General features: G+C 47.7%; 1 protein-coding gene across 4 annotated transcripts in view; it reads right to left on the reverse strand.

Moving 5' to 3' along the window:
• The window catches only part of GABBR2 (gamma-aminobutyric acid type B receptor subunit 2), a 353,312-nt gene that overhangs the window by 68,936 nt on the left and 271,214 nt on the right, over window positions 1-13,162 (reverse strand). For all 4 annotated transcript variants that reach the window (XM_074361881.1, XM_074361882.1, XM_010952930.3 and 1 more), the window contains 3 exons: window positions 13,072-13,152; window positions 8,615-8,765; window positions 5,673-5,805 (listed from right to left, as the gene is read on the reverse strand). In XM_074361881.1, coding sequence (XP_074217982.1) covers window positions 5,673-5,805; window positions 8,615-8,765; window positions 13,072-13,152 — 365 coding nt within the window. The remainder of the gene's footprint in view (window positions 1-5,672; window positions 5,806-8,614; window positions 8,766-13,071; window positions 13,153-13,162) is intronic.

Genomic DNA, 13,162 nt, shown 5'->3' on the forward strand with positions numbered 1-13,162 from the left:
ACCAACAGGGAGCAAATTGAAAATATTTTTTCAAAAAATTCCAGAAAGTCCCCAAAAGCAAAACTTGGATTTGGAGCACCAGCAACTATTTACATAGCATTTACATTGGATTTACAACTATTTACATAGCACTTACATTGTATTAGGTATTGTAAGTAATCTAGAGATGATTTAAAGCATACACGAGGACTGCGTAGGTTATATGCAAATATCACACCATTTTATATAAGAGACTTGAACATCCTTGGATTTTGGTAGCTGCGGGGGTTCTTGGAACCAATTCCCTATGAATACTGTAAAGGAATGACTATATAACCCAATTTTAAAAAGTATGAATGGACAAATATTTTGGTTGGGATAAATGTTGACCACATCCCTAAGAATTTAGTTGACCTGTTTTTCCTGGTATAAACCAGCTAACAACAACAAAAAATATTTCCTAAAAAAATGAATGAAATGTCTCAGACATCTTTGTAGTTCAACATGGCTAGTTCCAAACCTCAGTCCTGACAGCTCGCACGTGTGACAGAGTTTCGGTTTTCTCTCCTGTGAAGTGGGGACAGTGAATCTGACCTTTGTCAGGCAGTTTTGGGGACTGACGGGAAGGCAGCATGTGGCGGCTGGCTCTTCACAGGTCAGAGCAGAGAGTGCTGAGTTTTATGAGGGCACAGGATTGGGGAGTTAACAGGGCACTGCTGAACATCTCCACCCCCAGGATTGCTCTGAGCACCCCAGAAGCTGCTGAGACCTGTGCTGGGACCAAAGGCCCACCTTCGATCAAAGGTCTTCTCGTCCTCACTGCAGCGTCCCTTCTTCCATGCTCGTGTGTGGCTTTCTGCCTAGGATTCCACAAGGAAGGCAAGTACCTTTTCCCTTCCTCACCCACCAGCTCCCTCTCTGGGCTGCCAGGGACTGGGATTCCTGAGTCTCCTAAGCTGGAAGCAGACAGGCCCTCCCATCCCCCTGGCACTGGGGCTCTGGCCCACGCCCAGCGTGGTCCTCCTAGGCAGCTCTGTGCCCACAGGGGCCAAGTTGCTATGGTGATTCCACTACCCACACAGTGTCCAGGGAGACAGCACGGTGTAGCTGGAGCTGTTTGCAAGACTTGCTGAAACTAGGCTGGGAAGATGCCTGAAAGGGTCAGAGGGAGCGGGGGATGGGAACCAAGTGTAACTGCTTCCCTAGCTCTGTGTGCGTACGTGCGTGTGTGTGCATGCTCACACGGGCGCCCACCCCGCTGTCTTCTGAGCAGACCATTTAGTGATTGTCACAGGTTTCTTCCTAAGGGAACGTTCACGGTTTATCGTTGTGTTTAGTTTCTATATTGAAAACCAAAAGGGGAAAAAAAGTCGCATTCATGTGGCAGCAGAACAGACTGAACTGTGACTTCAATTGCTCCACATATGAAGCTGGCTTCATGTTCCACTTTATAACCTTGTCCATTAAGATTTCCTGGGATGCCAGGAGATTACACTGTGAAGGGGAGAAAGATGCCTTCCCCCTTGACCCTACACTTGCCTTATGCTCCAGGCAGCTCCTCTGAATAGTTGTTCAAACCACTCCACGATCCTGCATGGGGATTCATCGTGCTCATTTTATACATTACAAAACTGAAGCTCAGAGAGGTAAGTCACCCACCACTGCCAAGAGGTAGGAAGTGTAGGACGTGGGAGTCAAACCCCGGCTGTTGAAGATCTGTGCTCGCTGGGCTAGGCGGCTCTGCTTCCATCTCCGTCTCCCCACCCTGGGAGTTTACTGGGAGAATCTTCCAGGCCCAGAGAGGAGAATCCAAGGCACCATGTGAAATAAAGGAGCCGAGCCCCTTGGAATAGCAGGTGGAGGACAATCCAAATTGCACCCATTGGGGGCTGGCACTTAGACTCCAAATTCGTGAGATTTCAGTTCCTCTTCTGAGCTATATTGGGAACTATTAAATAAGTGATCCCGGTCCTAACGCATGTACACATTCGTGCTGACCCAATTCAATCCAGAGTAGTTAATCTATGCCTCCCCTCCCCATCACAGTCAGGAATGTGAGCTCCCCTTTGCAGAGCCTCTGCAACAGCCCTTACTGCAAATAAATGAATCCTCGGGGCGGGGAGAAGCAGGCCGGAGCATCTTCAGAGCCTTCGTGTTCCAGCTAATGCTGATTTGTAAAGTGCTTTATGATTTATTCATATCGCCTTGCCAGGCTTCCCAGGACAGCCTTCCTCTCACACAAATGAGCGCGACTCCCAGAGCAGAATGTCAGGCTTCATTAAAAGAAAACACCGGGTGTGGGGGATGTCCCCGTTCTGGCTCCCTAGCCTGCGTCACCCAGCGTTTGGAGGATTCGGGGCAAACTCCAGGAAGCACCTGTGCTCTGACAGCATTTGGCTTATGAGCAGGGTGAGGTGTCAGGAGCTCTTTTCTGAGAGGCAGAGACCCTCCAAGGGCTGGGCCTCACGTCTCTGCACCAAAGACTAGACCTTGGGCCAGCTGATGTGTTCCCAGGTGGCAGGCACAAGTGACAAGGACCTGGAGAGAGGGACCCCGGGAGGGACTTGGGTGGAGCTCTGCCCCCTGATTCTCCTCGGTTGGGAGACCAAGGTGGGCGTCTCAGCTCTCGGGGATGCCACTGAGAGCCCAGAGCACCGTGTAAATGAGAAGTTACCAAACTGGCCCCCATTTGGTATTTTCATTATTACCATTACCATCAAGTACCATTTTCATTATTACCATCATCATGGTCTCCTTAAACTTGGAGAGGGCACCTGGGCACGAAAGGGAGAAGGAAACCCAACTTTCTTCACTTAGCTTCTTCAGGGTGCCTTGAGAGCTGCCCCTCCCTCAGCCTCACCACTATCCAGGAAAGCTGGACACACATGGCACCCATGAGATCACAAGGCCCACAGGGCACAGAAGTCATGCTGAAGCAGCAATGAAGGGGACTTCAGGGGCTTCACACCCTCCCTAGTGAGCAGGACACAAGCCACGGACACCATCCTCATGCCAGGGGGTCACACTTTTGAGGGAACAAACTGCTAAACCACACTCACAAGGACTTTTGAGCAGCTCAGCTTCTTTGGAAGCTGACTCCAGGCACCCTGATGCTAGGCACATGGGGGACTTGTGACTCTTGAGTTCACCTCCTTAACCCCCAGAAGGGCAGAATAAAGAAGGGGGGCAGGAGTGGGCTTGGATAAAAATCTCTCTAGTAGGAAGATCGAACTGGGTGAGTCCTGGAGCACGTGGGGTCTGACTGCCCTCCAGACCCACCCCAGAGAGGAGAGATGGCTGAGCACCCCAGAGACCCCCTGGGGTACTGGGGGCTTGACCACGCACTTCTCAAATGGAATCTTTCAGACCAAGTACACGTTCTGCGCACGTCAGTTGCTGGACAACTCACGTTGAGGTTACTGGTAACGTTAACAAGTCAGTCCAATGTGATCACCCGCAGGACTCAGGGGAGCATCATCACGTGCTCCGGGGCTTCCCTCCTGCCCACATGCTGTCCCAGAGTCTAGGGACCCCAGGCAGCCCTGAAAGTCCAAGGTGTGGGCGGTGACCTGCAGCACTTTTAAGAGGTCCCTCCCCTTGTTTATCTCTGGCTGCCAACTTTCTCTCCATAATCGTCCAGCAGTGGCAACACAGATTTTAAAAGAGACTACATGGGCCTACATTGCTCTTAACACTTAAAAAGAAAACAGCAATAGGAGAGGCTGTGGAGAAAAGGGGGCCCTCCTGCTCTGCTGGTGGGAATGCAGTTCGGTGCAGCCACTGTGGAAAACAGTGTGGAGATTCCTCAAAAGACTAGGAATAGACTTACCATATGACCCAGGCATCCCGCTCCTGGGCATATATCCAGAAGGAACCCTACTTCAAAAGGACACCTGCACCCCAGTGTTCATAGCAGCACTATTTACAATAGACAAGACATGGAAAAAGCCTAAATGTCCATCAACAGATGACTGGATAAAGAAGATGTGGTATATTTATACAATGGAATACTATTCAGCCAACCAACAACATAACGCCATTTGCAGCAAACTGGATGTTCCTGGAGAATGTCATTCTAAGTGAAGTAAGCCAGAAAGAGAAAGAAAAATACTATGTGAGATTGCTCATATGCGGAATCTAAAAAAACAAAACAAAACCATAAATACAAAACAGAAACAGACTCATAGACATAGAATACAAACTTGTGGTTGCTAGGGGTACAGGGGGTGGGAAGGAACTGGGATTTCAAAATGCAGAATAGATAAACAAGATTGTACTGTGTAGCACAGGGAAATATATACAGGATCTTGTGGTGGCTCACAGTGAAAAACAATGTGACAATGAATGTATGTATGTTCATATATAACTGAAAAATTGTGCTCTACACTGGAATTTGACACAACATTGTAAAATGACTATAACTCAATAAAAAAAATGTTTAAAAAAAAAGAAAAAAGAAAGAAAAAAAAAACAGCAACAACAAAAGAGTTGCTTTTGGATTAATCTGGTCAACACTGATCCTTTAATCATCCCTTCAAGCTCTGGTCCTCTAGGCAGGGAATTGGATACATTATTGCATTTGGGACAATGGAGAGACCTAAATGTCTAACCCAGTTTTGAGAGATCATAGTAAAGTCCAGAAATAAATCCCAACTGTTCATCCTCATCTTAAAAAGTAAACCAATACTACTTTCAACTGATAGTTCTACATAACTGCTAATTGTTAATGTACAAACTCCTTAAAAAAATTAACAACAACAACTAGGCATCAAAAATTTTAAACACGTTAATTAATTTTCAAAATAATATTTCTAAAATATAGTAAACAAATTACACTGTTTTGGGCTTTCTTAAATATATTCATTCTTAGTGGGTGGTGATATAATTCCCAAGGTGGGGGCAAACTTTTTTTTTTTAAATTTAAATTTTTTGGGGGGAGGGGGAGGTAAGTAGGCTTACTTACTTATTTATTTTTAATGGAGGTACTGGGGGTTGAACCCAGGACCTCCTGCATGCTAGGCATGCACTCTACCACTGAGCTATCCCCTCCCGCCAAACATTGGTTCTTGAATGTGAAAAAATGTTAGCCTTTTATGTAGTAACTATAGCTATACGTATAGTATATGAACAGACATACATACAATATATCTTTGATATTGAAATTTCAAGAGGGGATGATCAGAAAGGAAAGTCTAGAAAGTCTCCTTAGGAAAGTAACTGAGAACAAAGGGTCGAGAAACACTGCAATTAAATAGAGAATAAGGATAGTTATTTTTTCTTGTACAACTCAAAGTCACCCTTACAGAGACATCTCTTCTTATACTCTGTAGTGATTATTGAGGTCGACGGGGAGACTACTTCTTTCTTACACAGCCCTGACCCTGCCCCCAGGCACGATGCGTTTCCGGGTGGTTGTTTTTCGCCCTTGCTTTTCTAGGTTATCCGGTCATTCTCAGTAGCCTGTCTCCCAGCAATGGTCTGTTAAATACATGATCCTAATTTTACCGGCAATACATAAGTCTATTCTGGTCTAAAAGCTACACCACGCCGCCCTGTTGAATTGCCTACATGGCTGAACGGGCTGTCTGCTGCCTGTTCATGTAGTCTCATGCATTTCTGTGTTTTTGGTGATTGTGGTCACCAAGAAAACCTTATATCACAAACCACTGGAACATGCAGAAAGAATGACTTACGGTGCAAAGGGTTTCAAAGGTCTTTTCAGAGACAAAGGACCCATCAAGGCCAAAGAGAAAGATGGATGCATAGGAAAGCATTCCTCCGAGGATGATGAGGTTGTTCATGTATGGACTCGACATCTTTATCAGCCTGACAAGAGAAAGATACTGCAGTTAACAGGACTGTGAATGGAGCTATTCCTTCAGCACATATTTTCTGAATGTGTATCTTGTCACCAAAGCTGGAGGGAGAGAGAAAAATGAAAGCCCTGGTTTCCTCCACTGCCCACCCTGCCAAGACTGTGCCACCTCCAAGGGGCTGCTTCCCTCTGACTAAAGGACCCCGGATGCTATCATTTCTGGTTGTTGATTTCCCTTTCTCCTCAGTCAAGTTCACCTACCACCTCTCTGGAGACAGCTTCTAGCTTCTTCAACCATTAATTTTTAGTTTACACAAAGACGTTCAGTCAACAGGGTTTTTTGTTTTTTTGGGTTTTTTTGTTTGTTTGTTTTGGGTTTTTTTGGCTGCAACTGGGAAGACAGCCAAAACTAGAGAATTCTAATTTAAGTTCAGCTACCTTCCACAGTGAGGGAGGAGATGGCCACACCACAATCTCCCATGCTGAGTGGACCAGATCTAGGAGGTGTACAGGTGAGAATTCAGGGCTGCTCAGGAATTGTGGTCACCAGGTGGTAAGCGAGTATCCACTTTGGCTATCTGAAGCTCACACTGTCCTGGGCACAAAGGGGGCCACACGCGTGAGTAGGAGCACCTCTCCCTGTCACCAGGTGATGGAGGTGGACAATGGATTCCCCACCCCAACTTCTCCTCCTGTCTTCACCAGACTGCTGTTGGGGGGCACTCTTTATACTCCCAAACTCTACAAACTCTACATTCTTCTCTCTCACTTTCTTGAGGAATCCTGCTGTGGCTCCCAGAAGCACAGCAAGCCAGGGCTAGGTTAAACCATCAGTTGGCTGGAATTTACCCGCAGCAGTGCCTGGCTCCCCTAGCACAATCCGTTCAGAATGTCTTGGGTTTTTAGGCACCCCGTGGTCCAGATGCTCTTTTGCAGATTGTAATTATGGTCAGTTGTTCCCCCAACATTTTCTTTTGCATTCTGCACTTATATTCATCCTTCCACATTTAAAAAATGTAGTGTCAAAGTAGTAGAGAAATAAAAAGTGTGCTATAAACTGTGACCCACTCACAGGCTTTTGAGTTGGGAGCCCTGGGTCCAGCACTTGGCCCCTGCCACCCCACAAGGTGCACCTTTAGCAAGTCAATTAGCTGGCTGAGTTTCCTCAACTATAAAAGCACAGGTCCCACTGCCTAGGGCATTTGTGAGGCTGAGAGGAGACTGGGTCCCTGGAGGTCCTTTTGCAAACTAAAAATTGCTAAAGCCCCTTCATTCTTAATACCATAGAAAGCTGGGGAGGAGGGAGGCCAGGAGTTGGGGCAGGCTTCCTCCTAGAGGAGGTGGACCTTAAAGGATGAGAAGCATTTAGAAAGATAGAAGTGAGGGAGATTTGAAATCAGTGACATTTATTTCCTATCTCTTTGCAGAATTTTTTAATCTGCAAAGCCAGTCAAAAAATTCACATGAAAAACAGCCTACTGGAAAGAGTAATGGTAATTCTCCTTAGGAGGCAAAGAGGGGGTAGTTAAAGAATTAAAGGACAGGGACAACTTGCTGTTATGATGAGAACTCTTGCAGCTTGTAGGAAGGGAATCTAACATTAAGAGCTGACTATGTGCCCAGGTCTTGTGCCAAGTGCTAATAGGCATGGTCATCATTTAAGGTTTGTATGGAGTAGATGAGATTTGCTTCAATTTTTTTGGTGGCAATATATGTGATATTGGTGATAAATAAAACAACAGGTGAATTAAACTCCTTTTGTTCTTTAGGAAATAAGTTTGACTAAGTAGCTGCTACCAAAAAACAAACAAACAAACAAACAAACAAAAAAACAAAACCAAAAACCACAACAGAAAATCTGGAGCCTCCAAGTTTCTCCTTTGCAAGCAGGGAGAGAGAAAAACCTGTTCTTCTTGGAACTGCGCTTGTTCCTGGCAGCCCGGGAGGTCATGCAGCATGGCTCCTGGGCACAATGGCAGAGCTGTACCGCCCACGGGTGGGCACCAAGGCTGTGCCCCTGACGGCTGAACTCTGAGCCCCTGCTCAGCCGCTCCCACAACAAGGCAGGGAGCGGGGTTCAAGGATTTGCTATGGAAACCAAAGAAGTCGGTTGTGCTCAGTAAACACCCCACTGTCTGGGGTAGTGGCCAGTTCTACCCACAACTGACCAGAATAACAGAAAGTGAGCTGCTCTCCTCCAGAGAGGGAAGGCCAGGCATGGGGGAAGAGGAATCAAGACCAGAAACCAAGGGGATGGGTTCTGCCACATGCAGCCATGCAGCCTTGGACAGCAGCCCTCCAACAATTAGCTGGTGCTCTCCTCTGTACTCAGGGTTGTTATCCAAGGGTCAACTGAGATGATGATGGAGGCTATTCCTGGATTGTGATGTGCTGTACGGATGGGAAGTGCTCTTATTGACCTCAGTGATCCCCTCGGGCAGTGCTTCTGGAAGATGCTGGGGTGGGGGGTGGGGCAAAGATGTTTGGGGAATTCTGTTTCCTGTATTTCTCCTCCTGGACTATCACGAAGTGCATGAGCATAGTGAAAGTTCCAAGAAGGCCTGTGGACTTGGAGCCTTCAATTTTGTTTAACCCAGCCTTCCTGTGCAAGCAGCAACCCTGCCTGTGCGTGTGAATGTGTGTCCGCACTGGCATGGGCACACTCACAGGAAACATCTAATGACATTCCAGCAACTAAGGGGCATGTTTTGGAAAACTACCCTGTGCCCCTGGAGAACCTGTCACATGATGCCTACACTTTGTCTGTGAGGCTTGTCAACCCAGAAAGCACTATCTGAGAGGAGGGCATGAGTGGCTTACTTCTGATTCCGATTCTTGATGTTGAAGAAGAGAAAAGCGCTCGCCATGATCATTCCCAGGATGGTGAGGGCAGAGAGGATGCTGTAGAGAGGTAGGGAGATCTTACGAAGCTGCTCCAGGATGATGGTCTTGTCTTTAGGCGGTTCGGATCCTAGAAGGCCAAGAAAACGACATTAGCTGAGCCCAGCGCATAGTCAGTCCCTGAGAACACGCTTGCCTGCATGTCCTTGACATCTGCCCCCTGTGCACAACTGCTGTGCAGGACATGCCACTGGGTAAGCAGGCTTCGGAGACTGGCCAGTCTGCCCAGCAGGGAGCCTTAGCCAGGACTTATTTCTTTCTCTAAATAGAATCAATAAGGGATTTGTGATGCATTTAATAGCCATTAGAAGACTAGAATTTGATTTGGTCTAATTACCCTGTTGAAAAACCATCACCATTTATCCCCAAAGGTACCAGTGGCTTGAAAGGCCCAGGGCTGGGTGCTGGGAATGGGTACCACTGGGTGTCTCTGGGGGCGAGGAACTTGGCTTGGGCTCTTAAGGACTCTGCTCTGAGACATGATAATGACCACTCCTCAACAGGGTGGAAACCTTGCCTGTCAATTCCATGGAGATGTATATGTGCTCTGGCTACGGATTTTCTGCCTCAAGGTCATTATGTTATAAAATCTCTTTCTTTTTATTTCATAAGACTTGCTGACTGTGGGAGGCAGAGGCTACCAGCATGCCTTCCCCTCCCTGCTGTGCCAAGCCTGGACTGAAACCGTGGAATGCCACCCCTCTGTGCGACTGTATGGATGTCCCTGCTCATTCTTCAAGGGCGCCAGGAACCTGAGGCAGCCCTGAGGGCCTTGGAGCAAACTCATCTTTATGGATGGTGGCAAAACCGTCCTGTTTTAGTTTTACCAGGTAAGGCTGGTTTGGGAGGAAGGATGCAGGAACACCTCCTCCATACCTGCCTACCTCTCATTTCTGGCAAATCTCCTTTCTCAGCTGCTATTTCAGATCAGGTTTCTGCTGTGAAACTGTGAACATCTGGGTCTTTTCCTTCCAGTGGGAATGTGTGGAATCAGCCAGATGTTCAAGAGGGGCCAAGCCTGGGAGACCCACCAGGGGTCACGATGACCACAGCATGGCTGTGCCACAGGTGTCAGCCTTGGTTATGCTTCTGTTCCCAGGAGGATGGGCAGATGTGGCAGCAGGGATTAAGAACTCCCCCGAACATCAGTGTGTAAAAAACTCTGCCAACAAGTTCAAATGTGTTTGGAAACATTCAGTGGGTAAAAAGAGTTTGAACCATCTAAGTAGTCTAGGGAAGCTGCCAGGTTCAAAAACCGCTGGGAACCTGCTGGCTTGGTTAATGTAAAGCAATACTCACTTCTATGCAAAGTAACACTTATAAGAGGTAGCCTCTAGAGCCAAAAGTCAGGGCAAAAGCAGACTCAAGGGGACAGAGGTAACATCCTCTCTTGCCTCCAGAAGTAAAAGCTCAACACTTGGAAATTTCTACTCTCATTCCCCATCCTCATCCCCTCTCCCACACATAGCCTGGGCTGCATTAGGCTGACTCAGGTGCCTTCTGGATCCTGAACAAAAGAGCTGTGGGTGCGCATCAGTTCCTGGTGGAAACAAGCCCATCTCCGGGCACTAAGAAAGAGGGCGAGGTTTGGGTCAAAGGTTACGTGACAACCACGACCATTAGGTTGTGTAGAAACACCTTCAGAAAACTGACAATACCTTCTTCTTATTCTACCATCCTTTCCCCCAAATGGCGCCCACCCCCCCACCATGCATCTTAGTTAAGTCTTTACGGAAACCAAATGGTAAGAGCTTATCAGAGGTGTTAGTAACAGCAGCAGCCCCGTTTCTTGCTCCCCACCCAATCCATTCATTCTTTCTTCATCCATTCATCACCATCCTTCATCCACCACCCTTCCTTCCTTCATCATCATTAATCATTCATCATCATCATCTTTCCAACTGGCCTGGTGTGGGGCACCAGTGATTCAAAGATAAGCAAGACACAGTTCCTGTCCTCAGGGAACTTACATACTAGCCATGTTAAAAAAGAAAAAAGGCAATAACAAGCAATCACATTTATTGAATGCTTACCACAGGCTGAGTACTTTATAGAGCTTTTCTCACTTGGTCATCTAACAGTCTCATGAGTAGAGAAGATTATTCCCATTTTACGGGACGTGGGAACAGGTTCCTAGGTATTAAGTGGCTTCTATAGGTAGTAAGTAGCAAAGTTGGCAGGATCTGTACCCAGATCTGCATAACCCTGAAGCCTATGCGCATTGCCTCTAGTGATGGGTCCAGGTGATCTAATAACATTAGGCACAGAGAGGCCTGAGTAGGAAGCAGGGAGCAGAGTGCAGTTCTGCCTTGATGGGGCCAGGAAAGGCAAAGAAAGCAGATGAAGTGGGAGCTGAGTCTTGAGAGGAAGATAAGTAGTTGGCTGTTCACCAGGAAGATGAGGACAGGGCATTCTGGGCAGAGGCCCAGCACAGGCAGAGGCACGGCGGTGTCTTGGCACATTTGCGGAACTGTAAGTGGCTTGGATGGGGAGATCTGAAAGAGGAGGCAGAGAAGTGGGGCGGGGTCCTTCATGGAGGCCTTGGCACCATCCCAGGGAGTGAGGCCTCTCACTATGAGCAAGGGGGATTATGCAGGCATCTGAGCAAAGGTGGGGTGTCTTTACTGCAGCATGGACAGGACGGACTTGCGCGGGGTAGACTGGCGGTGGGTAAGACCCATTGCGGGCTGGGGTAGGGGTCTGGGTGTGAGAGGCTGAGAGTTGAACCCAAGCCGGGTGAGGACAGACGAGCTGGCCTCTGCCCTGTGTCCAGGGGCATCTTAACTGGCTCTGGGTTCAGACACTGGTTATCCATCCTCTGGAAAGTGCAGGGAAGGCCTGAAAAGCAGAGGTGGGGGGAGCCTGGAAGAGCTGTGGCCTCAGGGTTATCCTGGCCTGGCGCTTCCTCACTATTACTTAGCCCTTGGGTTCCTGGCTGGGGTTTTTTTTTTTTTAATTTATGTCTTTCCTCTCAGTTATGTTTTATGACTTTTATTTACTTTCTGTTTGAGTTTTTCTTTTAAACTGTAAACCCAGAATCCCTTCTTTAGCAAACCCAGATCCCCCGAGTCGAGGAGCCAACAGCCCTACTTTGAGGATCAGACTCTCGTGGTCAGCACCGGCTTTGCCTCTCGCAGGCTGTGCAAATTTGGCATTTTCTGAGCCCTTTTCTCATCTGTACAACAGGACTTGCCCACTCACCTTTCAGAATGTTTCTGTGGCTCCATGAGGTAATATGTGACTACGGGCTTGGTGACAGCTCCCTCAGGTAGGAATGAGAAGAACACGCCTCCTCTTTGAGGCCACCTGGAGTTCTGCTAAACCCCATAGATCCAGTGGATATGTAGGCACATGACAAAATAACCAAAGGGTCCATGGGACAGCCTTCTCTGGTGGCCTTGGTTTTAAGAAGGAACTCCAGGCACAGAAAGTCAGCTGTCCATTCTTTGCAGTCACAGGGGAATCAAAGTAAGAGCATCTGGGTGCTATGGGTATGGTGGCTTCCCCCATTGCCACCCAATGACTAGGCTGTCCATCTACCAACTCACACATCCATCTATCCACCCACGCACCCACCCATCCTTCCACTCATCCACCCATCCACATACACATACATCCATCCACCCACTTGCTCACTGACTCATAGGCTCACCCATTCATTCATTTATTCACCCACCCACTCAACCATTTTCTTGATCCATCGTGTATTCATTTTTTCATCACATATCACTGAGCCCCCAACATGTGCCAGACCCTGGCTGGTGGCAGGAATTTAAAGTCAAATAGGATCCAGTCAGGGAGCTCATGGTCCAATAAACTACTAATTTCAATGCAAAGTGATATGGGAGAGGTAGAGACAAAGACTGTGGAAGCAAAGAGAAGGGAGCCATTAGCTAGATTGGAGGTCATGAGACAAGGCTGAACAGAGGAGGGGTCATTTGATCTGGTTCTAGAGGCTAAGGAGGCATTCTCCAGCAGAAGAAGAGAGAGAATGGTTTTCCAGGGAGAGCAGCAGGTGAAAAAGCCTTATCACCAGCCTATCCACGTATTTTCCCAGAGGAGGGGACAGAGTGAAATTTACCTGGGCCACATTTAAAAAGAATTATTCCTGGCCATTCAAAGGTTTAAACACAGATGCCTTGGTGAGAGCCAGCACTACATGCAAATTCCAGTGACCCAACCAAGGAGCTGGAACCCAGCTCCCACTTGAGTGATGGGGCCCTGCCCTTAGTGAGTGAGTGCATGGACTGAGAGGAGAGGATGTTCCCTCTTCTGCATGAAGCCAAAGATTCTGAGCTTGTCCCCAACTCTCAGACAATATCAAGGCCTGGGAGCACCGAGCAGGCCCTCTCCTCCAAGAAGCCCACCTGCCTTACCTTGGAACCTAATGGTGTCGTTGATGATCTCCAGCGTGTCAGCCACAGCGTTGTATTCTCCCACCTTCACCTCCCTTCTGTCTGTGGGGAA

Source organism: Camelus bactrianus, chromosome 4 (genome assembly GCF_048773025.1).
Source record: "Camelus bactrianus isolate YW-2024 breed Bactrian camel chromosome 4, ASM4877302v1, whole genome shotgun sequence".
In the NCBI taxonomy this organism is placed as follows: Eukaryota; Metazoa; Chordata; class Mammalia; order Artiodactyla; family Camelidae; genus Camelus; species Camelus bactrianus.